This window comes from Myripristis murdjan, chromosome 16 (genome assembly GCF_902150065.1).
Source record: "Myripristis murdjan chromosome 16, fMyrMur1.1, whole genome shotgun sequence".
Taxonomy (NCBI): Eukaryota; Metazoa; Chordata; class Actinopteri; order Holocentriformes; family Holocentridae; genus Myripristis; species Myripristis murdjan.
In genome coordinates, this window is record NC_043995.1 from 18,400,744 (window position 1) to 18,428,602 (window position 27,859).

The 27,859-nt window shown below is 43.2% G+C and overlaps 1 protein-coding gene across 4 annotated transcripts in view; it reads left to right on the top strand.

The window, feature by feature from the left end:
• The window catches only part of galnt1 (UDP-N-acetyl-alpha-D-galactosamine:polypeptide N-acetylgalactosaminyltransferase 1), a 46,597-nt gene extending 21,145 nt beyond the window's left edge, over positions 1 to 25,452 (top strand). For 3 of the 4 annotated variants that reach the window (XM_030072531.1, XM_030072532.1, XM_030072533.1), the window contains exons 2-14: positions 1,097 to 1,210; positions 8,918 to 9,057; positions 9,166 to 9,334; positions 14,146 to 14,312; positions 14,980 to 15,107; positions 15,217 to 15,296; positions 15,753 to 15,923; positions 18,378 to 18,495; positions 19,059 to 19,239; positions 19,747 to 19,886; positions 20,142 to 20,240; positions 21,693 to 21,827; positions 23,012 to 25,452. In XM_030072531.1, coding sequence (XP_029928391.1) covers positions 8,919 to 9,057; positions 9,166 to 9,334; positions 14,146 to 14,312; positions 14,980 to 15,107; positions 15,217 to 15,296; positions 15,753 to 15,923; positions 18,378 to 18,495; positions 19,059 to 19,239; positions 19,747 to 19,886; positions 20,142 to 20,240; positions 21,693 to 21,827; positions 23,012 to 23,158 — 1,674 coding nt within the window. In that variant the 5' untranslated portion in view covers positions 1,097 to 1,210; position 8,918 and the 3' untranslated portion in view covers positions 23,159 to 25,452. Of the gene's footprint in view, positions 1 to 1,096; positions 1,211 to 8,642; positions 8,648 to 8,917; positions 9,058 to 9,165; positions 9,335 to 14,145; positions 14,313 to 14,979; positions 15,108 to 15,216; positions 15,297 to 15,752; positions 15,924 to 18,377; positions 18,496 to 19,058; positions 19,240 to 19,746; positions 19,887 to 20,141; positions 20,241 to 21,692; positions 21,828 to 23,011 lie in introns of those variants that run through there. The other variant, XM_030072534.1, reaches the window with a different exon arrangement.
• Positions 25,453 to 27,859: the final 2,407 nt, after the last annotated feature.

Here is a 27,859-nt window from a genome sequence, read left to right on the forward strand (position 1 = left end):
AGGAATGATGACTCACCTAGGAGGAGTCAGGCAGACACCTTTGGTGGCCAGGAACCTTCACAAACTAAAGCATACCTGCACTGCAGTATAGCCTGCTCACATCCACTAACACTGGGACTCTGGGATGTATGCTATGGCTCTTTTGTTAGACCCCATGTAATACAAACTCCAACACACACGCATACACAGGCTGGCAGTATGAAGTCCCAATGGACCAGAGTGACGTCTTGGCTATAAGTAGGCCAAGGACCAGACTGAAGGACACACGCGCACATACACACACATACACATGCCCAGTCATATTCACTCTCACCTTCATCCTCTGCGGATTTTTCAAAAATAGCAGATTAATCCAATGAAATGAGCAGTTCTGAGAATCCGTCAGTCGCCCATCCCTCTATCCCTTCATCCCTCTGTCTTCTCCCTCTCTCCCCCCTTTCATCCTACTCTAAGGCCGGCAGAAAGCCTCTGGTGCTGTTTGACCTCTGGGTGGGTGTGGGAAGAGAGGGGATGAAGGATTTATAACGCATTACAGAAAGATGGAGAGCCAGGCTGACAATTTGTTATGATTGACAGGACTAGAATTTATAAATTCTGCTTTTTGCTTTTTACGCAGACTGAATGATGATGCATTTCCTCCCATAACAAGAAGTGCTGGTGTAGATAGTAGTATGTCTAGTGACATTGAGACTCTGACGATGTTAGTGTGCGGGAGAGACAAGTGTTATTTGGTAAGCGTGCACACTGCGCAGCCAGGAAGTGTGTTTTAGGCCATTGAGTGACACCAGCTCTCTGTCATCTTCCTGTGGCTTGCTGTTGTCTCTGTGTGGCTGTGCCTCCCTGAGGTGCAGTGGGAACGCTGTGGGTCACAGCTCCAGGGCGTTTCGGAAAAAACACTCCCCACGCCACATAATTGGAATGCATGAGAGGGGGGGAACAGAAAGGGAGAGAAAGTGCTGTCGTTTTTCCTGACTTAGCTAAAGTCTAGCCTCAACATCACACAAAAAGGTATCTGAAACTGCTGTGTGGTCATGTTGCTCATCAGTCTGTGGGGACGCAATGTTTATTTTGTGTGTCTCTTTCTCTTCTCTTCTAGGAGCATGTCTGAGTGACAAGCGAAGGAGGAAGTGGGATCTCTGAAGCTCCGCCCTCTCTGCCGGTGGAGCCCCCCCACACATCTGACCAGAGACCCCTTTACTCAATCGGACAGGTAAATATAGGAATGATACACAAATTCTTGTTGTGGTTGATTTTTGGCATTTTAAAATGTGTTTGTGTGTTTAGATGTGGTTTTAGCACCTTAAGGCACACCAGAAGGCATTGGTAATGGGTTTGAGGTTGTTGGCAGCTTCAGCTTGGGCCTCCCAATTAAATGATGGTCTGCCTTCTCACCATGCCACCCTGCTTTCCCATTTGCAATTAAACTTATTGTGTAAACGCTCAGCCAGACCTCAAGCTTGTTCAAGCTCGTCTTGTCTGTCCGTAGCACAGGATTAACGATTACCCAATGCCTCTTGCACCCAATATCTCTTGTACTGTGTTAATTAGGCATGTTTTGTTACTCTCCTTTCTTTTGCTGAGTTGGTTGTGTTTGTGTGGGTATGCAGACGGTTGCAGATTTTTCAAGTGTAGATGACTTAGAAACAAAATGTTCTTCGATTCTGTTCAGAAGGTCCAAAAAAAGTAGAAGGCACTATTAAGAGTGGTTAATAACTCAGGGGACAGAGCTGATGGCACTAATGCCACCAAGGTTAGGGGTTCGATTTTCCAAAGGAACTACACATGCTGATAAAATATTTACTAATGGCATTTTAAGATGCTTTGGATACATGCAACCAACAGCTGGCAAATGTAATATGAACTAGAGTTCTCATCGGGCCTGAAAATTAAGACCCGACCCGACCCGGGCCTGACTGGGCCAGCCCGAGGCCCGACCCGACCCGACTAATTAGCCGAACTTTAGGCCCGACAGCCCGATAAAGCCCGAAAAAAAAAAAAAAAATCGCCAAATTCGCCATTATTTAACAGAGCCGGTCGGCACCAGGCAGCTCACCTGTCAGATCCGGCAGACCTGACCGGTGGGCGCGGTACCGGACGGTGCCGCGGCTGGCCCGCCTGATACCGACTGATGGTGCCGCGGCATGTGCGGGTCAATACGGTAGTCTGGCAGAAACCGTCCCTGCTGCCGAGTCTGCCAGCACAGCGGGATACTGCTGCAACTCTCTCTCACTTGTTTGGGCTGCGCTCGCACAGCTGGTTGTCTGTCTGTCACTGAAAGTTTAGCCTCCAAATCCAATCCAGTCTCTCACTCTCTCCACCAGTCACATAAAAATGAAACGTCATAATCAATAACAGAACACATAATTCTATTTTTTTATTTAAAAAAAAAAAAAAAAAAAAATCCCCCACAGAACCCGAAGCCTGACCCGACCCGCCCAATTCACGTAAATTTTAGGCCCGACCCGACCCGAAAATGTCGGGTCGGGTCGGGTCGGGTCGGGTTCGGGCAGAATATGAGAACTCTAATATGAACATACTGGCACTCTTTCAGATTCCCCATACTAACTAAGGGCACAAAATTCTGCTTTTTATTTTGCTGGTGAGAACAAAATCCAGGTAGACTGCTAAAGTGGTTAACAAGCAGGGAAACCATGCTGTGCTGCCAGATCCTAGTAAATCCTGTCTGGTTGGCGTTAGTAGTCACAGTAGTCATAACACAGTCAGAGACAGACATGGTGGCCAAACATACTGACACAAACCTGCTGGGTCAAGCAGCTTACAATCAGACTGCTAGCAATGTGATTCGACCTGTGTCTGTGTGTGTATGTGTGTATGTGTATCCCTCTGCCTGCCTGTGTCTGCCTGTGTCTGACTGTCATCTGTGTCTGCGTGTTTCATGCATTTGGTGTCTTTCACTTCTTCACCACCCATCCTAGTGCCACTGCTCTGATTAGTGTCACCCTGATCCCACTCTGTATGTTTGTGTGTGGATATTGTGTTAGAGAGTGAGACAGGCATATAGAGAAAGTGTAATTACCTTTGTTGTTAAAAGACCAATTACACCGGCGTCATTCAGTCCAAGGGGAGTGATGTTGTGGTTTTTTGTGTGTGTGGGTATGTGTGTGTGTGTGTGTGTAAGAGAGAGGGAGAAGGAGGAGGATTTCTTTTTTATAGACTTTCCTAGCATATGCTATGTTGTATGTATATCTGTACCCCTGTTTTACTGATGCACCCTCTATCCAGTCATCCCCCCAAGACAGCAGTGTATATTGATTTTGGCCGAAAATGCCCAAGTGATTGGAGATTGAAGTGTTTAATTCCACTGTGCATCCGTGCCAAGCTTTGAATCGGTAATCAATTAAAGCTGTTTTTGTTTTTTGCCGCCATGCACAGTTTTCTGTTTCACCCTCTGCCTTTTTCACCCCGTGTCCTCACACACTCCCTATCTATCACACTCACCTTCACTTTCTCTGTGTCTTTGTCCTCTCCTCTGTGAAGGACAGTTCTGTTTGACAGTTAAGGTTGTGACCTGAAAATTAAATGACCCCGGCCATGTTGTCAGGAAAGGCTGTGTACCTCATCTACTCCATAGAGACAGAGCTGCAGGCCTCCGTGTTGTGTTTCACTCCCCTAATACAGCCTGTGTCTTGTTCTGCTCCAACTGAGAGGAATTAGGACTGTTCAGAAAATCACTACTCCCATCAGCATCATCGTGGAAAACGTTGAGCTTATCAAGCTTGCATGACCCAAGGATGGCTCATGGGCTTATGGCATTATCTCTGGTTTTGTCACTGAATATGCTTTAAACAGCAGCATACATTGTTATCCCCATGTTTATGTTGGAACAAGCTGTTCAGAGTAATGGTGTAAACCCCACTATACAATGAGCAAGCAAATAAAATATGCCCATATAGTCTGTCTGTATTTTATACGGACAGAGCACAGACTTGCGGCTGATGAGTAATACACAAATCTTTGCCTTTCTTTTGCACAAATATACACTGCACTGCCTCCCTTTTACAGATATACACATAAAATCCCATAAGGGAGGCTCCTCACTCACAGTCATAAATTGTGAGGCAGTGAGACTCTGGTTCCTCTTGCTCCAGCTAAAATGTTGCCAAGTGGTTGTGAGAAACAGTGGTTGTGCAATCTCTAAAGGAGGATTAAGCCTGTGGAGAAGAGGCGAGCTGAAGGAGAGGAGGGGATATGAAGAGAGAGACAGAAAGAGAGAGAGGGATGTGAAGAGGGAATTGTCTTCTCGTAGGGAGGTAGTGATGGCAACCACTCTTGAAAGGAGAGGACGTCACTCAGTCGAATGGGTGGGGGTTAGCGAGGGTGGGGGCTGAGAAAGCAAGTGGGAGAGAGAGAGAAAGACGGCCAGGCTGGAGACATAAAAGAAAGATGGAGGCAACGTGATATGTTAATGGATTAGGAGGAGAACGGAGATGGAAGGATAGAGAATTGTGTGTCTGTTTAATGTCGTAGGGAGCAAGGCTGTTTAAAAGAGACTTCAAACAGACTAGCGCCCAACATAAACTAAACTGACACACACACACACACACACACACACACACACACACACACACACAGAAGCAGGGCCTGAGGCTGCCGTGAGCAGAGAGGAGACCTGGGGTGTCCTCTACCATGCCTGATTAGAAATGCAGTGAGTGGAGCAGCATGACTGAGAGACAGTGCTGGAAGAAAAAGAGAGGGAGAGAGAGAGAGAGGGAGATAGAGGGAGGGAGGGAGAGAGGAGGAGGGTGCATGCGTTAAGTCAATGTATGTGCATATAAATCTTCTCTGCTGCCGCTTGAAGCACTGCTGTCTACTCCTTTTACATCACAGTGATCAAATGGCATACAGGGAAACCAGCTGACATCCCCCCTGACAGCATTTTGACACAACTTTGTGAGCAAGAATATATATGTATGTGGGTGTGTCTGTGTTTGTGACAGAGTGTGGCCATGCTAGTGCTCATGTATCTGTCTGCCTGTGTCTGTTTATGCCTGTGTGTGTCTATATATGTTTTGCACATGTGCATTTTTCTGTGTGAGTACATGCAAGGAAAAAAAAAAAGGAGAGATTTCCCAGTTTGTGAGTTTGTGTTGTATCACATTGCTCTGTTGAGGTCAAGTGAGGTCAGCACAGCTCAGTAGCAGTCAAAGAAACAGAGGACAAGAGGAAGAAGAGACGGATGAGTGAAATTCAGGTTTCCCAATGGCTCTGGAATTTGTGGAATGTCATGTAAATTTGAGATTAGCATTAGAGACAGGAAAAGGCAGGGAATTGGGTATATTTTTCAGGGAAGTCAGGGAATATCTGGAGTTTCAAATGGGCCACTTTGCAGAACTATAGAATGGGTTTTATCATTTCTTTCACACGTTCACTGATAGAGGTTAGTTTTTAGCTCTTTTCCTCCCACAATGATTCCAAACTGTAGTTCGAAACCCAGACTGTTTATCATTTCAGAGCTCAGCTTTTCTGAACTCAAAAGGAACACAGGCAAACCAGTTAGGAATTCAGTGTTTTTAGCTCATGGCAGTGCTCTGACTTAGTCATGTAAAGTCATGGCGATTTATATCAGGGTCATGCTGAGAACCCTGGCAAATGGAGAAAAATGGCTTCTTTTGTGCAGGAGGGAGTAAAAGTAGGGAGGTTAACGATCAAAGAGAAGTAGAAATAGTAAATGTATGACAGCACAAGAGAGAGTGAGAGAGATTTGTGGAGAGGGATGGTAATAGAGGCAATAGAGCGAAGCAGTTGGTGCTAGCACTCAGCCCACGCTCTCACTCTACTGTACGAAGAGTATCACCTGAGTGTGTGAACACGCTGCACTGATCACACTCAGGTGTTGACAACACTACAGAACCCAGCACCCCATGTTCCTCCCCTAAGCTCACACACACACCTCATGCCAGGCACTCTAACCATCGCATATATGAGATTGTCAGGGCAGCACAAGTTATTCCTAGCAGATATGAAAGAAAAGTTGTAAATTTGAAAGCTGTAATTTGGACATGCATACACCTCTGTCGACAGTGCTAGGGCTGATGGCTGACAAATCATTACTTTATTATTAATTAACCTGGAGATTATTTCCTTGATAATTTAATAAAACAACTAATTAAGAAGGAAACCTTTTGCAGTTAATCATTTAATGTTTTGATTTGTTGTACATTATAGTTCATCGTCGACTCAGCTTATTCCTCCTCTATTCTGCTATCTTATCTCTCATTGCATTCAAGTGTGTAGGCCTATCCAGGTATTGAAGTACACACCAATAATAGAACTGATTTCTATGGACTAACAAAAGAATCTCTTTAGGGAAAAAACCTGACAAAAACATGATGTACAGCCTTTCCAATAGTGTAATAGTGACATTTGTTTAGGCTGTAGGCCAGATATCATACATTTATGCAATTTAGAGTTCTTAATGAACATGATTAAAATCATAAATATGAAATTAAAAAAAAAGACTATATTCATAAACCACCATATTAGAAAGTTTTGGTATTATGTGTGATACAAAGATATTCACCAAATTTAATCAAACTCAGCAGCAAAAAGGTGTGTTTTTAATTTTCTCTTAAAACCATCAGTGTTTTTTAGCTCAGCTTAAAGGCTATTCCAGATGCATGGTATATAAAGTTAAATGCTGCATCACAACCCATTTTGGTTCTTGCCGCAGGGAAATTACTAGTGAGTAGCCTACCACATGATCTACATAAGACATCTTTTTGTCTCATATGGAACAAGTGTATAATTTAAGAGACTTGAAAACCCAAAAAAGGATCTTACATTTGAGTTTGGAGCTGATTGGGCTCCAGATGATGTGCATTCCTCAACCTGCCTGAAACCCGTTTTCCTGCATTTTGAATACGTTGCAAACAGCCAAATGTTATCAGGAGGACCAGACAACAGAACATTTCTGTAATCTATTGGTAGCTTCTTTTCATTAGTTTCACTTTTGTCTGTGTGAGAGATAAAAGCCCACTAGATAATGAAAATTGCTGTAGATCTGATGACATTGTAAACATGAGCTATAAAACAGTCAGCATCCAGAGCCAGCTCTGTGTGAGTGAACAGTAATTTGGCTGTCAATCAAACTGAAATTGTTAGCATTACACTTTCATATAATAATGAGTCTCTGATGACACTAACTATTATTTGCAGCCTTTGGTAGCAGATTGACTTTTACAGCTTGTAGCTTTTTGTAGGGTCACGTTCTTTTTGTTTGTTTGTTTGTTTTGTTTTATGTAACTTTCATTTTTTTGTCTTTATAATCATATGCCTGAAAGACAGGTTGGGGATATTATTGATTTTTCCAGACCACCGTCAAATCTGCCACCACTGATCCTGACTGTGAATGACAACTCAAATACTTTTTATTTGAACCTTTTCAAATTTGCTGTGTATATTGAAGACTCCTCAAGGGAGAACCCTGTTGATTTTGCTGATCCTCCAAAGTTTACACACAAACCAAGTTTTCAATTTGTGAATTAGATCCAACTCTAGTAATCTTTTTCGAGTTTGCTGTTGTGCAGGGACATAGTTACAAGATGCCACTGGGGATTCAGGTCGTTTTGGGAATGCACCCTGCTGTTGTTCACTGTCAGCATATGCCTCGGTCTTCATGGAGTGACAGTGTCTATATGCACTTGTATGTGTGAGTGTGCTGCAGTGTTATATACCTTTAACCTGGTAGAATTTGCTACATTGTCAGGATAGTGAAATTCTTGACTGTCCAAGCACCAAAGTCTAAGGAAGGCAAACTCTTGAGAGAACAGTGAGATCTGCACTCCTGTTTTCTGCTGTGCAAGACACTTTGTGGTCGAAGAATCCTATCAGGTGGAATTTAGAATTGCCACTCTGCAGTTCTCCGTCCTCCATGGCTACTAAACTAAGCTAAGCTAGCTATGCATAAACACTTTTTTCTCTCAGGAGTACAGAAGAAATCACCGTGTCCAAATTAATTTTCTCCCCTCTGCTTGTGCTGCTGCAACCTGAGGGATCACTGAGGCAGAGAAGCAGTCAGAGAGGGAGAGATGGCGCTGGAGGAGAGAAGGAGAGGGGAGCAGAGGAATTTTAATGTGGTTGTGTCTGACTCTCACTGCCTGCCAAAGAAAAGCAATTACTATCACAGCCCCTATGCGCTGTGTGTGTGTGTGTCTGTGTGCATGCGTACGCGTGTGTGTGTGTGTGTGCCTACCTGCGGCTGTGTGCGTCTTACTGAACTTTAGCACACGGGATTCAGGATGTTAAATGTACAAGGGCTAGATTAGCTTGTACACTGCAGGGGTATATGAACAGCTCTGATAGGTGTGTGTGGGTCTGTGTGTGTGCGTCTGCGTGTGTGTGTGCTTCAGACTTCAGAAGAAACACAGCTCGGGCACTGTGCGACATTTCCTCTGAGACACAAACGCTGATGTCTGATGCACTGATAAAGGTTTCAGACGTTAACTTAACCAATAACCATTCACAGAGGTAATCTTGAGTTTGCTGTTCTTCTTCTGGAGTGATTTAGGAAATCCGGCAATGCGCTGTACTCGTTTTTAGGCTCTCTATGAAAGTGTGGAGGTGACCTTTTGGAAAGGCACTGATAACCAGCCGGCAGATAAGAAATGAGAGTTAGACAGACAGACAGGTGGAAGGACAGATGGAGGGGTTGAGAAGATGCTCAGGCGCAGAGCCGGAGGGGGGTGGGAGGAGGCAGGGAGATAGACAGGGAAGAGAGAGAGTGATCTCCTCTGCAGGGCTTTGGCAAAGCCTGTGATTGTGTCTGCAGCTCAGGGCTCACCATCATACCTCAGAAGGAGCTTTAATATTGCACTTTTGCTCATCTCTCTCTCTCTGTTCCTCTTCCTTTCTCTCTCTCTCTCTCTCTCTCTCACTCTCTCTCTTTTCACCCCTCCAGGATGCGGCGGTTTGCCTACTGCAAGGTGGTGCTGGCCACCTCTCTGGTGTGGGTGATGCTGGACATGTTCATCCTGCTCTACTTCAGTGAGTGCAACAAGTGTGATGACAAGAAGGAGAGAGGACTGCCCGGAAGAGACGGTGAGCATATACGCACACATGCACACAAACAAATAAAGACCCTTACTCCCACCAGGCTGCCCTATTGACAGCTTTGTGTGTGTGTGTGTGTGTGAATCTGTATTGCAGATGCTCTGGCCAGGCCGCGGGACGGGCCCGGTGAGGGGGGGAAACCGGTGGTGATCCCGAAGGAGAACCAGGAGAAGATGAAGGAGATGTTCAAGATCAACCAGTTCAACCTCATGGCCTCCGAGATGATTGCTCTCAACCGGTCACTGCCTGACGTCCGCCTGGAAGGGTGAGCAGATCCCCCACAGCGAATCAGCCGTCCTGTTGCATCATCTAACCACTAAAAGACTTCACTAAAAATGGCTTTCAGTGGCAGTCATTGATGGAAGAGCCCGCACTATTAATCTCTCACAAACAGCGATAATGGATCATAGCCAAACATGGGCGTCATGCCTGGATAATTGGTCACAGATTGAGCCATCAGTCATGAATAATTGCTTATTGAAGGGTTAGTGAGGGGTATTTTAGGCTTGAGAGGGTAAACTGGATAAAATAATAACAACGCTCAATAGTAGTAGTAGTTTTTTGTGATATTGTTGATATATACCTTTTATTTAAAAGCAGTTTACAAAGTGATTGACAAATATGCATAAATTAATAAATAAATTAATTGTATGCAAACAACACATAAAAAAATTCTGGGTGTTAAAGGAAGAATAACTTAAACCATGTGAGTAAAGGGGGGCATAATGAAGAAGACTGTAAAATCCGTATGTCTATAAGTGTGTTGATGTAATTTAAACCATGAAACTGAATGAGTAACACAGGCGAGACATTTCACAGTCAAGGGGCCTGATTGTAGAAGCACAGCCATGTCTTGTGCACTACGACATGAGCCCAGTGCTTTGGGGATTTTGCTAAAATGTAAAGAAAATCAAGGCCAAACAAAACTTTCGCATAAATAATGATGACAGAGTAGATGCGGTTTACTTCAGTTCCCCAGTAGCCACTTTTTTTTTTATTTTTCTATATAATCTTACTAAATTATATGTGGCATTTGCGAGTAGTCCCTAATTAGCTTTTGTTTTTTCCATAATGAGGAATTTAATCTTATTAAAGTGTGTGCCACATTACAAGTTATGGTGAATAAGTGCCTGAATGCTAATGGATGCACATTTAGCAGCCTTCAGAAAGGTACAGGGAGCAGCAGACCTGTGTAAAGACAGCAGTTATGTCAAGGTTAGTTTTGGCAGGTGGAGGCTAACCCCCCATCTCCACCTCCACCCCCCTTTAACCCCTTCTTTTTCTTTGGTGGATTTACATACGTAGATTGGTAATGAAGGGGGTTTAGATAGAAAGACTGTCTGACTGACAGACAGACGCACATGCACACAAGACGGGCACGAAAGAAAGAGAACATTGATCCGTGAAATGGGTTTTAGTCTTTGAGCGAGAGTTGATTACTAGGTGTGTTTTCACTCAGCCTTCTCTCCGTCTATCTGCTTTTCCAATTAGGAGATAAGACAGAGTCAATATCGAGCAAGGGAACGCGTGTGTCTGTGTGTGGAGGCGTGCATGTGTTTGTTTTTGTGTGTGTTAGTGTGTGTCTGTTTGAAGTGACAGGTATAGGGAAACTCAGTGAATGGATTCATCATAGCCAGACAGACTGCCATTAGCTGAAACTTTGGAGCGGAAACTCACTCATGGTTTATTTTCATTATTGTCAACGGTGCTGTCTATGGCTGTGAGTAATGGGGAAGGACAGGTCATTCTGACATTATGCTTGAGCCTGTGTGTGTATGTGTGTGTGTGTGCGTGTGGTTGGGTATGAGTGAGCACCGATGTCTGTATGTGTGTGGTTGGGTGGATCTATATGAAAACTCTTTTCCATGACCGCACCTTTCAGAAAACTTGACATTTTCTCCTTTTTTTAGATCCTGGCTGCAATGGGTTTTATGAGCATGCATGGAAGTATATGTGCATGTGCCTGTCTGTGTGTGTGTGTGTGTGTGTGTGTGTGTTTGTGTGTGTGTGTGTGTGTACTGGGAGGAGAGAAAGGCTGTTTAATCAGAACCAGTCTGTTCGCCGCCCATGCTGACTATCCCCCCACAATGCACTGGCTGGAGGACCAGCCTGTAACTCATTACCCTGCGCTGGTTCTTGCCAAATGTTGCTACACCACACTTGACTGTTAGTATACACAGGCATCACACACCCTCCCCTTAATTATTAAAATTCACATCATGTGACTCATGGACATGTGTGCCTGCGCTCATCAACTGAAGCCCAAGAAAACAAGACACAGAGGTCTTGTTTTCTGTCATCCTCATTGCACAGATCACGTCTGGAAACTGGAAATTCTTGGTCATTCTGTGTGTGCGTGCATGTGTGTGTGCGTGGGAGAGATAGAGAGAGAGAGAGAGAGAGAGTGATTGTGCTGATGTGTATAAAAGTTGAAGGGCTTCCAGGGTGTCACTGTTTTTAAAGTGAATCATCTTTCGTGCTCATCAGCCTCCCCTCCTTACAAGGAGCACACACACACACACACCACAGAATAGGAATGAATGTATGTATGATTTAATAGGCTCCAGAGGACGCTGCAGTGAAAGGGTTTACTCTTGACCTCTCCTCTCCTCCGCTGCTGTTACATTCCTTCTGTCAGAGGCAGAGGTGGAGAGGGGGAACATTCCAGTGATCTGGACAACGAGCCAAAGGGAGAGAGGGAGGGAGAAAGATAGAAGAAAACGAGGGATATTCCATCTGGGCTATCACGAGACCTTTAATCTGCCAAAGGAAGGCACTGGCTGGTTTCTATGTTTTTCTCCATTGATGACAGTTTGAGCCGGTCACTCGGGTTCTTTTGGGAAAAACAGTCTGACTCTTAGACAGTTTAATATTAGAGAGCTAGCGTGCACGTACCTTGGCAGGCTGTTGCACATGCGCTGCAGGTTTCAGCTCTCAACTACAGTTGCCTGCCGACCCCTTTTTTCCTCTCTTGCCTCTCGTCTAGTGTGTGCTACACAGTGAATCTAATGTGGACTGAATTTTGGGTCTTTTTTTGGGGGAGGATGACATGTAACACCAGTATGGAATTGCATGAGTCCGTTTTCTGTGCCATCTGTTGTCCAGATCAATCCATCTACAGTTTGTGTCCTAATTCCCAGCGATTAGAGCACATTCATTTTATAGAACGCATTCATTCATCACCACAGTGAGAATTCATTGGACACTGTCTGAGAAGGCAGTCCAAAACCCCAACAGCACAATAACAGATTTCTGCTCCGAGTGGACATCAGCGATGCAGCACACACTGCAAAATGACTTGTTAATTTTTGCTGGCAAGATAATTTGATTGGATTCAATTTGACAAATTTGTTCTGTAAAGCCTGGACAAAAATACTCATGTCATACACACATACAGTGTGTATGACGTGTGTGTGTGTGTGTGTGTGTGTGTGTGTGTGTGTGTGTGTGTGTGTGTGTGTGTGTGTGTGTGTATATGACATATGTTGTACACACATATGGCAATATGATGTATATCTTACAAACCCATGTGTGCTGGCACCTACTGTAGAGTGCATGACACTGAAATAAAATAAAATCTTTTCTCGGAGTCCATAAATTTTCTTGTCTAGTAACCCTCAAAATTGATTTTGCAGGCCAAACAAATAACATTCATTCTGTATTACACCTCCGGCATGCAAGCCCACAGTATTTTAATCAGCCTGCCTCACACTGCAGGTAATCGAGAACCTAATGCAGGCAGTATTTCCTTGGGAATAACTCCAAAGCCCATTTTAATATGTCCGTGACCCAGTCTTTGGAAAAATGCTGTGCTAATATCCATCTTCTCTTGCCTGATTCCCTCTGTCAGATATTTACATCATTTTCTGTCTCTCAGTGACGGAGCTTGCAGATATATGCCTTATACTGCTTTGATAATGACTCACACCATAATTAACATCACTAATCAGGTGCCATCACCCAAACCCACTCCTTGTATTTTTGTGTGCTTGTGTGTGATTGTGTGTGTGTGTGTGTGTGTGTGTCTGAATCTGTAGAAATGCAGTTGGTTATCATTCACCCTCAGTTTTCTCTGTTTAGAGGAAATGTTTGAAGGCAATCAAAAACATGGCTTTTCATCAGGCTAATGATGATTAACTGATTTATGCAGTGATTCAATGACTGCTTAATGCGGTTTAGGTGCTGTTTAAGCCCCAGAGATTTAGCTTTGTAATTTATCTCCCTTGCGTAGTCCCACTTCATTTCTATCTGTGTGTGTGTGTGTGTGTGTGTGTCTGTCTGTCTGTCTGTCTGTCTGTCTGTCTGTCTGTCTGTCTGTCTTTCACAGTGAGAGAGAGGCTAATGTGGGTAATCTGAGTTTTCTTTACTTGTCTCTCTGTTTCTCTCTGTCCTCTCTGACACTCGCTGTCTGCTCAGGTTTGTCATAAACATGGTGTATGTCTCTGCAGCTCTGCTCCCTCCTACTGCATTTACTGCTGTCTTGCATATGTTACCATGTCTCTATTAATTTTTGATGTAATTTATGTAACATGCTCATGTTGTACCTTTTTCTGTTTTGCACTACAGTATGTTGGTCCCATTATGGCTTTTTCAGTTTACATATTATGTGTCCATGTATGTAGCTAAGCTATTCCACTCAATGTTGAAAAAAGTGGAAAATAGTAAGTAAAAAAGAACAAAAATTGGTTTTTTGTTCTTTTTAGGGTTGAACAGTTAACGTCCTTTTTTTTTTTGACAAAGGTAAAATGTGTGACAAAATACCATTACAAATTAAATATTGTGGTGCCACAGAGATCTCCTGGCCTACAGATCATATTCTCCAGAAAGCATGTTTGTTTGACACAAACCCCAGCTAAAATCCCATCATCAATCTTTAAAAGGACTTTTAAGCGAAAATGAAATTTATGATGCAAAAATCATCATTTCCACTAAAAAAAAGTGAGTTATATAGCAAGCACAAAATCTATTCTTTTTTTTTTTTTTTTTTTTTTTTGCCATTTCATTCCACCCTAACTGTCACTGTGGTGTTGAAGATTATGTTCTGTTCTTTTCTGTCCTACCCTGTCCTCTCTTTAGGTGCAAGAACAAGTTATACCCAGATAATCTTCCTCGTACCAGCGTTGTGATCGTGTTTCACAATGAGGCATGGAGCACTCTGCTGAGAACCGTCCGCTCAGTCATCGACCGCTCTCCCCACACACTGCTGGAGGAGATTGTCCTGGTGGACGATGCCAGTGAGAGAGGTATACACACACACATACACACACACACACACACACATATAGAGCACATAATTCCTTCAGTGCTGGTACTTGTCCCTGTTGTATGCAGCTTAGCCTATTTTTTAGACCTATGAAATTGCAGTTTGTGTGTGTAGCTGTGGATGTGCGTGTACATGTGCATGTGCGTGTGCGTGCACACGTCTGTGCTGGTGCCCACCAGTTAGTATGGGCTGTGTGTGCCACTCAATCCTGTGCTATGCTGTTAATCCCGGTTTGGGGGAGATTAGGTCTTTAATTCGCCAGCCGCAGGGATTACACTCTGTTATTACCCTCAATCCCCCTCCACCCCTCCACCACCACGCAGCACCATCTCACCCGCTGGGACCCCAGGTTGGATGGGCCAAGGTGGGGGTGGGGGTGGGCAGGGTGGGTTGGCGGCTGAAAGAATGACATGACAAAACAACTCTTTGGCTCATACTCAGCAGGTGTGAGGGAGCAAAAACACAAATACACACTTAACTCTTTGATCTCCTTTACCACTATAACAGGAATAGCCTGTAATACACTGTGCCTGTGACGGGTGAGGAGGGTGACACCGCTATGCTGAGTGGCTCAGGTGTCAGCCTTGTGCTCTCTAATATTAAAGACACTTAGTCTCTGTGTGTGTGTGTGTCTGTGTGTGTGTTAGATTTCCTGAAGCGTCCATTGGAGCAGTATGTCAAAAGGTTGGAGGTCCCAGTCAGAGTGGTGAGGATGGAGCAGAGGTCTGGGCTCATCCGCGCTCGACTCAAAGGAGCATCTATCTCCACTGGCCAGGTGTGTGTGTGTGTGTGTGTGTGTGTGTTTGAGTGAGTGTGTGACCCCTGTTCTCCATATGGTGTGTGAGCTGTTGGGTTTGTCTGATGTTCTCTCTCCATGTTTCTAGGTTATAACCTTTCTGGATGCTCATTGTGAATGCACAACAGGGTGGTTGGAGCCTCTGCTAGCCCGCATCAAGCTAGACAAGTAAGACACACTGCAAGTACACGCACACACACACACACACACACAGACACATACACACACCATCGGCAAACATTAAAAAAAAAATCAATAAACTATTGTTGAGCCTGCAGGGGGCTTGCCCTTGTGTTTATTTGATGCTTAATTACTCATTCTCTGTTTACCGCTTCCCTCAGGCAGGGATTCACAAACACACACGCACACACACACACACACACACTTGCTCATTCAGACACACACACTCAGAGCACAAAGAGGGTTCGAGATGGGGTGATGAGTGATGGATGAAGTCTCAGCATGGTCTATTGTTTAAATGCATTTGGTTTTGGAGTTACCAGGCCTGGCAGGAGAGCACTTACTCTTGATTGATGAACACCTGGGGTTACCACCAGCATGTTTATGAATGTGTGTCGTTGCATGTGTGTGTCTGTGTGTGTGTGCGTGTGTTTGTGCTTGCAGGAAAACAGTGGTATGCCCCATCATCGACGTCATCAGTGATGACACATTTGAGTACATGGCCGGCTCTGACATGACCTATGGCGGCTTCAACTGGAAACTCAACTTCCGCTGGTACCCGGTGCCTCAGAGAGAGATGGACCGCCGCAAGGGAGACCGAACGTTGCCTGTCAGGTTGGTGCAAGTGTGACAGGGTGGCTTGGTTTAGTTAGAGAGAGAGCACCCTTAAACCAGATGACCTGGGTTCAAGCTGCAGTGTCTGCAAGCATCTGCATTGTTGAAGCCTCCTTCAGTGAATCTCTGCCAGCTTGAGGACTGCTGCTCTGAAGCTGACCATCCGAAAAGAGAATTTCCCTGCAGGGATCAACAATGTATAATATTAATATTGTTTTTATTATGAGCATGAGCACAACACAAATTCACTCTTTTTGCAGTTCAGTGTGATAGCATACTGTATGCCCAGAAAGCTTTAAAGTTGCTGCCAGTGCCTCACAGTCGATTATATACAATTGCTTATCACAGATCTTCCCACTATTAATAATTGTGCAGTATTGTTACAGTGGCAGTATCAAAACATTTTTTTCTCAAAGAAAATATCCTCTGAAGTTGAAAATAGTTAAGATGTCGATGTAACATTCATTTTCTGCTTCAAATCATCAAAATTTGTCTTTGAGATTAATAACCGCAGAGTTAATAAACACAGTATATAGAATAAATAAATAAATAAATAAGCTGCATTACCCCTAAAGAAATAATCGTGCAGCTGTATCTCTTGTTGTATGTGTTGTTGCTGTGTCAAAGGGAGGTGACAAAAACAGTTTTATTCAGTAAATTTCCAAGCCCCAGGAGCAAAGTCAATAGTTTTTCTGCCTGTCCATCATCTCCACTTCCTGCTTATGTTTTCAAGCAGCCCTGAAGGGATTTTTCAAGGTCACACACATAGCATACCTTATGTAATGTGTTGTGCCCCTGTTTTTGTGACTGAGTATTGCAGGAGGTTGTTTGTCATAGTTTTGTGTGACATAAGTTTCCCAAGAGTGCCTTGTATGTACCCTAAAAACCACAAAAACTGTTGCTGTGTCAAGGCAGCGAATGAAGAAATACTTAACACAAAGGAAATGATTACTGCAAATGCTATGAATGCTATGTTGTCAGCAAATAGTTCTGTTTTACCAGAGCAGCTTGAAAGTTTTGGATGCAGAGAAAGGGACCCTCAAAGTGAAGCTTGGTTTGTGTGTGCATCACAAATGATGTTCAGTGTGGATTAAGAAGACTTTCCTTGTATAACTATTATAATTCTCCAAGTGGACTAACTAGAAGCTCAGGAATGGAAACAGACAAACAGCCGGACTGGCTGTTTGAGATGGATTCCTTGGTATACTCGGCATAACAGGATGCCATAGTGAGTGTCCTACAACCAGAGAAGCCCAGCTCAATAACCTGAGGAGGGGAAAAGCGAGAAGATAATTTCATTGTGGGGATCAATAAATGGAATCAATAAAGTATCACATTATGTCACATTATCATTTTATATTTATTCCTGTTGCCATTAATGCCCATGAAGAGTCTAAATTCAACAATGCATTTGTAAGTCAGAAGCCACTGCTGTCTGGTTTACTTCAGGTTTTCTTTGCCTTCCAGAAGTCATAGGCATTGACTGGTGTAGTCTGTCATTTTAAATTACATGATTACTCATTTTTTTCCGAACTACTGTGAATGGCTGTCCTTTGCATTACATAGTGCTGTCCATTAGCTGAGTCGCAGTAAGCTACAGACTTAGAGACAGGCTTATTAGCTAACCAACAACAACCTAAGTACCTGTGTTCAAAAAAAGCCCCTCCAAGTGACAGGTTACTGCAACAGCTGAACTGGTTGTTATGGATTTATCTGCACGGTAATTTACATTTCAAGAGTTAACCAGATTTTTCACTTGTTTTGCCAAAAATAATAATTTTATAATGAGCTGGAAAGCTCAGAGAGTTTTGATTTATGTTGTGTGAAATAGAAATTGCACATACACATGAAATATATTATTATTGCCACCATGCTGCTTTAATCCCATGGTTATTATCTGTGGTTGTTAAACAAACTCTTGGTGTATTTCAAGTTACCACACAGGCATCTAGTATTTGTTTTTCTTTTCTCCTGGGTAGCTTATTATGTTTCACTCTCAGCCAAATGCTGCACTCTGCAAACAAGCCATTACCCAATCTGCTCTCAGGATATCTTTTTTTTTTTTCTTTATCTACATTTGTTTGTTTGTAAGGGACTCTTTGCATGTTGAAAGGAGAACTTACAAGTTGGATCGGAGTTAAAACAGGTTGTGTGGAAAACAAAACAGATTTACAAAGGAAGAAACCGTTCTGTGAGGGGGGAAAAAATAGGCGAGAGGGCCTCAGGTCATTAACCCTGACAACCCTCAAAACAACAGCAAGGAGAGCAGAAAAATAGAAAATGCAAAAACAGGAAAGAACAGAGAGAGGTAGAGGAATGCAGAGCTGTAAATGGAAAACTCTGATTTGTTTTGAAGATACTGTCAAACCTTTGAAATTCAGGACCGCACTTAGGTGAATTATGACCCGTTTCACTCTAAATTTACACGATACTCTCCCTCCTGTCTCCTTCCAGGACCCCCACCATGGCAGGTGGCTTGTTCTCCATTGACAGAGATTATTTCCAGGAGATCGGCACATATGACGCAGGCATGGACATCTGGGGTGGAGAGAACCTGGAAATCTCATTCAGAGTGAGTTCACACGCAGACGTACACACACACATGCAGGACCTGTCTGCGTCATGTATCTGCTGGTCGGCATTTACTCATTCAGTGATCACACCTAGGGACGTCACAAGAATCAGTACTGAGGTACAAAGTCAATACCAACATTCTCAAAACAATACCAGTACTTGTGTTTTTAGTATCAGCACAACTGATACTAAAATCACACCACTTTATGACATTTTACATAGCTCATCTAATTTGAAATAAGTATTTTGTTTGGCTTTAGTTTTCTACAGGCCCATGTTGCACTTATAATTCAGTTTTCTTACTCTGTTGTAGCCTGCATGTTTAAATATTTGTAACACAATTTCTGTTTACTTGTTGTATTATTTATGTACATTTTCTAAAGTAAAGGAGTGTCACTTCACTGTTTTTTCCGTCGTATTGAATCAGGTATCGAGAATGGTGAAAATTCACTAGTATCGGAGCTTCCAAAATTCTGGGATGATGACCTCCCTAATCACGACCCCATGTCCGTGCCATGTGTTCATGTGTTTATGTGTGTTGACCCAACATGTGTTTCACAGATCTGGCAGTGTGGCGGCACTCTGGAAATTGTCACATGTTCCCACGTGGGCCACGTGTTTAGAAAGGCCACACCCTACACGTTTCCTGGAGGAACGGGACAGATCATCAACAAAAACAACCGGCGCCTGGCAGAGGTGTGGATGGATGAGTTTAAAAACTTCTTCTACATCATCTCTCCTGGTGAGTCGGTCCATGTGATTCTGTGTGTGTGTGTGTGTGTGTACTCCAGTGTGCATGTCTGAGCTTCTGTGTGTGTGGAGGTTAATCTCAGTGGCAGGTGTGATCCATCCATTAACCAAGTGACAGGGTGATGTTGCCGTGGTGACCTGACAGTGCGGGACGGGGGGCGGCGAGTAATTTCACGCTACAAAGCGTCTATTAACCTTGCCATTGCAGCATGGACACACACACACACACACACACACACGCACAGTCACACAGGCACCAGTGGAGATATATAACCCAAAGTAAACCAAAAGTAAAACTCCTTTATGACTCAAATGAAAGAATGATGTTCTTCTATTATACCAATGACACCCTATAAATATCGCTTCGAGAGAAAGAAAGAAACATTTAATAGCCATTCAACAAGCACTTTACTGCATGAATGTAATGTGGCGCCATAGTTGTTAACCTCTGTCTGTCTGTCTGTGTGTGTGTGTGTGTGTGTGTGTGTGTGTGTTACAGGTGTGACTAAAGTTGATTATGGTGACATCACGTCTCGTGCTTCTCTGAGACAGAAGCTTCAGTGTAAACCTTTCAGCTGGTACCTCGAGAATGTCTACCCCGACTCCCAGATCCCCAGGCACTATTACTCCCTGGGAGAGGTGTGTTCTCACACACACACACACACACACACACACACACACAACACATTGACTCACATATTCCTAGACATCGCCATTCATCGGGAGATGTACATGCACACATCACAGCTTCTGTGATTCACTGCCTTTGGGCTGCAATCCAAACACACACAGTACATCTAAATCTATTTGAATCAGTGGGCTTGGTTTTCTGCTTAGGTGACGGTGATGGACACTGTGTGTGTGTGTGTGTGTGTGTGTGTGTGTTGTCCTCAGATTCGCAACGTGGAGACCAATCAGTGCTTGGACAATATGGCCCGTAAGGAGAATGAGAAGGTCGGCATTTTCAACTGCCACGGCATGGGAGGCAACCAGGTAATGGATAATGAGGAAAGAAAGACCACAGAGGCAGAGACCCAGAGATAAAGACAGAAAGTGTTTCAAGTTTCAGTTCAATAGTGACATATGAAAGGAGCAAAGTTGACAAATTCACTGTCATTTGAATGAGCCAAAGATATATTTTGCGGCTGATCTAAAATTTACATTTTAGCCATTTAAATGATGTTCTTACCTGAAGTGACTCACAGCGAGTGGAGTAGTAGAATGAGCTTTGACTCCCAGAATACCCAGCAGAGCCGAGAACAAAGTGTCACAGCTTACCTGCTGTTCCTGTAACTACAGAATAAGCATGCAAGAGAAAAGTGCTATGAACGAGTAAAGCTTCATCTGTGCTTGGTCACTGGACTTTTGAGATGCTGGTTTTTGGATTTAAATGAGGCATTTTTTTACTGGGGAAAAATGTGTCTCAGGGAATTATTTTCACTGTCATCTACCTCCCGTGAGGAGTGTTGTGCAGTGTCATCTGATAGTTTACAGTCATGCTCTCTTGAGAACATAAACAAAACAATCAATCAGTTTCATCCGAGTTTGCCACGTACCAAGAGAGATGTAAACAAACCTGTCAGCATTTCAGTACCATGGAGATGACAGAACCTATTGCATAAGTCTTTGCCAACATATAAATGCAGGAGGTAAGGCAACATAAGGGAGTTGTTTTCAACCCGGAGGAGCCCCATGGTAAGCACACAAGCAGTTTCACATACACTTTTCCCCTGAGGTGAATTCAGCCCTGCCTGGGACCAGCATTGAAATTTTGTTGCATGAAAACAACATGATTGAGCTCAGCCCGTATTTTTTCAGCATCCGAAGCAGCAGCTCCAACAGCTGACGTTACCATGACAACAGATAGATATATTGATATGATTCTCTCGGGATAACGGTGTTAGCTGGCATAAGAAAATATTGTCGTCTGCATGCCAGAGATCTTCCTCGCACAAGCAGTGAAAACATACACCTTAAAGAGCATTCATGTCATTCCTGCTGTATCCAAGCTGTACACGCACTGTCACTCAGATAGGCTGTTTACCATTACCACAGGTATGGGCCATTTTGGTGTTACTATGGTTACACTGTTGTCAGTAACCTAGATATTATATTTGAGACATTCTGTAAAAAAAAATACGTGTCTCTTCAACTCTGGTATGAAATAATAAGTGTGTGAACATCTCTGACCACAGGGTGAATGTAAATCAGTGGGTGAGCAATTAAAACAAATGTGAAAAGAAGCAGGGACAAACTTGAGGGTGTCACCCCACGGCGACTCACCCTGAGGTGAGATGTCTGAGTGGGAAAGTGCCTGTGGTAACCTTTTGCAGACAACTCTCTAGAGTGTCGAGTGACCAAGCATAAATTAAGCTCAATGAGAAGAGAAAAGGAAAAAAATTGTCCATGTTTTTTGTAAATCTATTGTCTGTTGTGTGTGTGCAGGTGTTTTCCTACACAGCCAATAAGGAGATCAGGACAGACGACTTGTGTCTAGACGTGTCCAAGCTAAACGGGCCTGTCATGATGCTCAAGTGTCATCACCTCAAAGGCAACCAGCTCTGGGAGTATGACCCTGTGGTGAGTGGGGCAGATTACATGTCATTACATGTCAAAATGACCAATTTATACATTTCTGCATGTGTTGTAATATATGCAGAAGCTTCCAGTGAAGGTCTGGACGTCTTGTGTGACATTTATTGTGAATAATTATCTACAGTTTTAAATTGATGTGATGTAGTTGACATATCACCCAACGACAGCATGCACCATACAGAACACTGACCTAAATCAAACAGAGTCAAGACGTTAAGGTCTGGAGAGAGAATGTATGGAATCTTGTCAAGTCAAATCAAGTTTATTTATGTAGCCCTTCATCACGAGCAACAAAACAAAATGATGCAACAGAGTATGCAACAAACACAACAAAAATACAAGACATGAAGCAGCATGTTGAAAATACACAGTAGGCCTGCCTGTCTGATCTCACCATGCCAAACAACCTTTGACTGTCAGAGAGGATAAGTAAAACTCCCAAGAAGAACCTTGGGAAAAAAATGAATGAAATCAACCTTAGGTGGGCCATGTCACAACAGTAAAATAAGCAATAATAATCGACAATAATATGGACAGTGACAGTTATATGGGAAAACATATAAGACAAAAACAAACAAACCTGGGACTTGAGCCAGCTGGGCAGCAGTAGCTTTCAGTGCCAGGTAAAATCTCTGCATGTGACAAGTGTGTGAAAGAAAAGACAGACAGCTACATGCACTAAGCACAACACACAGTCGGAGCAGAGATATCTAGCCCCACACACACACACACACACACACACACACACACACACACACACACAGACAGCAAACAAACTGTGCAGACAGATCAGGCCGAGACTGGGTTCTCAGTGGTCACTTCCTATATTAATGCTGTCTGAACTAAAGAAAAGAGGAAGCTGTGTGGGTCCTGAACCAGACAGTGCTTGAGTTGCTCAAATGGCATGAAAATAGACCCAGGTTTTTGTGGACTTGAAGATCTCCAAACATTGAAAGTGAAAATGTTGAAAGCTTCTGTGCATTTAGTTCTTTTAGTCTAGGAGTTTTTTGTGTGCTTTGATGTGTTTTTTTTTATGTTTGTTTGTTTGTTTTTCTGTGTGTGTGTGTGTTTTTTTTTTTTTTAACTTGCCCTTGTGAATTCAAATGGACCAGTAAAATATGTGTGATCCCATATCTAATTTGCATCCCCCTCCTTTGCCCACTGTGCAGAAGCTGACCCTGGTCCATGTCAACAGCAACCAGTGTCTGGACAAAGCCAGCGAGGAGGACAGCCAGGTGCCCAGCGTCAGAGACTGCACACACTCACGCTCCCAACAGTGGCTGCTCCGCAACGTCACACTACCCGAGATCTTCTGATCACACTCTGCACACCCACAGACACACACATACACGCACTCACACTGACACACGCAGCGGCCCAGCGCGAGCATGCAAGGGAGCGGACTTGTTTATTAGAGTACAATCGGGCATCTGGAAAGGAAAGACTTTCCATGAACGGATGTAGAGGTTGAGGAGGACGGATTGGACGGTACTACCTCTAGCAGCTTCTGCACTCTGGCTCCTGCTGGGGCTAGATGGAGATATCAGAGGGAGGAGTGTGTTTGACCCTCCTCAGGACAACAAGAGACTCCCTCTAGGAGACGTTGGCTACTTTTTCTTTTTCTTTTTCTTTTTTTTTTTTTTTTTTTTTTTTTTAAGAGATTTTAAACACAGAGAGAGACTCGCTCCTGTGTGTGAACATGAGAGAGATCGGTGGAGGCGAGGTTCTGTGCTCGCAGCTTCCCTGGACGAAAGTGTCCCACCCCTCAACTCATCATGTAACGTTTACTGACTCTGACTGCCTCTTATGAGAGTGTACGCATGTTTGAGTGTGTGTGTGTGTGTGTGTGTGTCTGTGTGTGTGTGTGTGTTTATGAGTGAGTGTGTGTTCAGAGATGAATGTATGGCTACGAGAGCGGGGCTATTCCTTAATGATTTTTTTAATTTAATTTTGTAATGGATTTTGAAAATGTCCTGGTGAACTCATATGAAGAAGGGTGCATGCACGAGCAAGCAAGTGTGTGTGTGTGTGTGTGTGTGTGTTAGTGAGCTAGAGAGTATGTGTCATGTATGCCTGAATGAGAGCCCCTCCAACAGTCTTGCAGAAGTGTATGTCTCCCTCTAGTGTTGCTCCTTGGCATTTCAGCCTACAGACTGAAGCCTCCTCGCCGAAGAATAAATACCAAGGGACTCCATAAGAAAAAAAATGAGGATTCGACGTCTGCCATCAGCAGAGATCTAGAGATAGAGATATATGATGTTTTGTGATATCTTGAGATTTCTATGTCCAATTTTTTTTTTTACATGGCTTTGTCTGTTTCTACAGTCCTGTGAGCGTGCCACAGAACAGTAACCCTAGTCTGTCTGTATCTGTTGTCTTTAAGGATGTTTAACATAGAGCTAACACATATACACACACACACACACACACAGAGGACTCTTCATATCTAACTGATGTTCACTGCCTAATGTAGTGTTCAACCATAAGGAGCTTTCCCGTAAGGCACTACATAGTAAAACACACACATAAACACAAACATATAGGAAAAGGCTGTTCTAGCCTGTCACTTTAATCCATTTTGTCATATCTTCTTCTCAATGACCTCTTGAAAATACACTCCAAGGGCTTCTTTCCTTCAACGGAGTGTGTGTATACGCACATAGGTGCGTGTTTGTGTGTGTGTAAATGCATGTCTGAGTGTGAGTATGTCTGTGAGTGAGTTTTTGTCTCCAGTGATGAATCCATGCTCTATCCCAGTCCATCGGCTCCCTGTTTACCAGAACAAACAGCTCTCAGACGCGTCGCAGAGCTCCTACAATAGACTGACAGCAGATCAGTGTATCCCCGCTTTCATTGTACAAAATAGCGAAAGCTGCTGCTTTTATTCTGAACAGAGCGTAGTTTTGGCAGTTTCTTAAAGACACGTCTGGGACTGGCTGTCTGGAGAGAGGCTGTGTTTGTCAGCGCATCAAAGAGACGTCGCTGTTTTAGCTCAGCCTGAAGGGAGAGACTGGGAGGGCTGAGGTGTGTTTGAGAGTTCATCAGGAATTGAAGACTCGTAGAGGAGAGGAAAGGAAAAGGTCAAACTGTGGATTACAAAGAGCACAGAAGCAGCAGACATATCTTAATATCCATATCTCACTTCACAAATAGTATTTCAGTCTGGTTTAATCATATTTCACTGAGCTGGACAGCAGAACAGATGTGTTGTCATTTGTACCTTATATTTTTTTTACTGTTCACTTTTTTTTTTTCTTTTTTTATCACTCCTCTCTGTGTGAGCCAGGGCAGGAGAGGTGATTTCCATAAAAGTTTAACCATTTCAACTTCCTCCAGTGGAGGAGGGGTTTATACATAGTACATGTCATTAATTCATCCTTGTTGTGGGCATGGGAGAGAGAGGAGGCGGTCAACTGATTCATGTCTGAGCGAATGACTGTGTGGTGAAGGTGTGAGCTTTTCGATTGTGAGAAAGAGGGAGTGTATCGATTGTTCTGTTTTTTGGGGGGGGGCGGGGTTTGGGGTGATTGACATGTCTAGGCTTCCACACTGAGCTGATCCAAATGTTGTAGAAAATAAAGGTGAAAAAGTTTACAAAACAATATAAGGAAACCCTTGACTCCTGCCTCTGTTTGTATACACACACACACACATACACACATATTGCTTGACTCAGGGATTCAATCAGAAACAGCTGAACTACTGAGTGCCACTGAGTTTTAGATTCAGTTTCACGTTTTACATAGTGATGAAGTACTGTGGTTTTATTTTTGGCTGCTAAAGTGACTCGTTATACAGGTTGAAGAACACTTAAAAACAAAAAGAGGAAGAGCAAGATTAAGTGGAAATCACGGTCATATTGAAAGCGTGATCTAATGAGCCTTGCAGCAAAACAGCTACAGTTTTAGACATTAGGGACAAAAATATCAACTCTGTTCCCTGATTATAACCTCTTTTCTGTCCCTTGGTGAGCAGGAAGTTGCCGTGTGACAGATGAATCAGCAGAGCATCATCCAGAGTGAGTCTTGCAGAGAATAAAGACACACTCCTCTGTCCTCTTGATAAACAGGACTGCGATGCAAAGGTAACAGACAATCCAGTGCAAACGGGCTGAAACGGGTCACGGGATTTCTGTAAAATTAGAGATTTTTAAAAGTGTACTCCAGGAAAGTCAGGGTTTTAATACAATCTACAAAGTCATTGAATATCAGAATCTGAATATCTGAAGCGTGTTACATTAATATAGATCATGGAAAAATTTGAGTTTTGTATTTGTTTAAAATGGAGACCCAGTGTACATTTTATTGAGATTAGATTATTAAACTTCCTATTAAATTGTTGTTCTTTTGTCAGTATTAGACCATCTGAGAACCATCAGGGAGACAGAAGTGATTTGCAAACCTGTCATTTTTCCAAACATGTTTTAGGCAAACAAATTGTGCAGTTTTTTCCCCTAATGCCAGATAAGCAATTATTGTTTCCTTCTTTGCCTTTGATTTCTGAAAGCATCTGCTGTAAATAAGATGTTTTTTTTCCATGCAACTGTGTTACCTCATACCAAAGCACTCATTGTTCCAGTTTAACTTCTTTTTTTCTCCAAAAGGGCCAAACGAGATGGATCAGACTCCACAGGCTGTGTGTCTGACAGGTTTGGTCTGTTTAATCTGTCTCCTTTTTTGTAAATGTGGATCTCCCAGATGGTCAGAAAACCAGATTTATCAAAAGCTAAATCAAGCATCTGTCCTGCATGAGAGCAGAGAGGATTGGGCCTTGCTAAGTGCAAATGGACTATGGATGGAAGTAACTAATTATATTTACTTGAAGTACATTTTTGCTTGAGTTTTGTGCTTCAATCCATTTTAAATCACACTCATTACAGAGAACAAATGATCGATGACAGATTGTGGAAGCTCAGTCAGCAAATATGAGAGTAGGGATCTGGTTCTGCTTTGTTGGTTCTACTTTTTGTCATTTCCAAATTTCCAAAAAAAGGCTGCACACTGACGAATTGCAGATGGTCGATGGAACTGAGAACCATTTAGACCCAGCTGGAAAAAAAAAATGTTGAATAAATGTGGATAAAAGGGGTTCTCACTTCACCCAGCCCTCTGCAATTTTGCAGAATGCCTCTTTAAAAGAATGAACCTTTGAACCTTTGATCCTTTTATATCTGCATGGAAAAGATCACACCTAACACAGTTTGTTTTGGAAAAGTAGCTCAGTAACTAACTCCCAGTACATTTTAAATGAGCTAATTTTACTTTTACTTCAGTGGATTTTTACAGCAGAGCTTCTACTTAAGTAAAGTATCAGTACTTGTGCTTGAGTAGCAGTGTGTAGTACTGTTTCCACCACTGCGAATGGACACTTGTTGATGTCGTTCCGCCTCCTCCTGAGCCTCACTGGAGACTAATCCGACTGTGAGCCACAGCCACAGAGTCGGCTACCTGTATGTTCAAGGAGGAGATCAAGGAGGAGCTTTCCTCAAAGGTAGACGCCTCACTCTATTCCTCCGTCTGAGTGAACCGAGTTATGATTTTCTCTTTATGGAGATCCACGGCTGTGTGAGCTCAGGAAGCCTCAGCTCTGGTTTGTGCGCTGCCAACTTCAGAGGAGCATTTTGATGTAATTCATGAGAAGGAACAGAGCCAGTCAGATCAAAGACGGCTCAGACTGCGGCTCTCGATCAAGGCCTCTTAAACAGCCCAGAGAGGAACTCCAAGAAAAGAGGGAATACTGAACTGTTTTCACAGACACTGATTTAATTTGTGGACATGTCTATCCAAATTCTGTTTTTAGTCTAGGATTAGGGCTTATCCCTGTTTGTGAAAACAGCTCTGTGCTTCATTATTAAGACACTTATACAACTCTCATATGAATTCAAGCTCTTTTTGCTTCGTTCCAGCGACATCATTATTGGTAGAGTGGAACTGCTAATCTATTTTTTGCAGTTAGTGACACTCTGCGTGAATGTAATCTCACAGAGCCATGGTGTGAATCGCAGGGCTCCGCTGTGC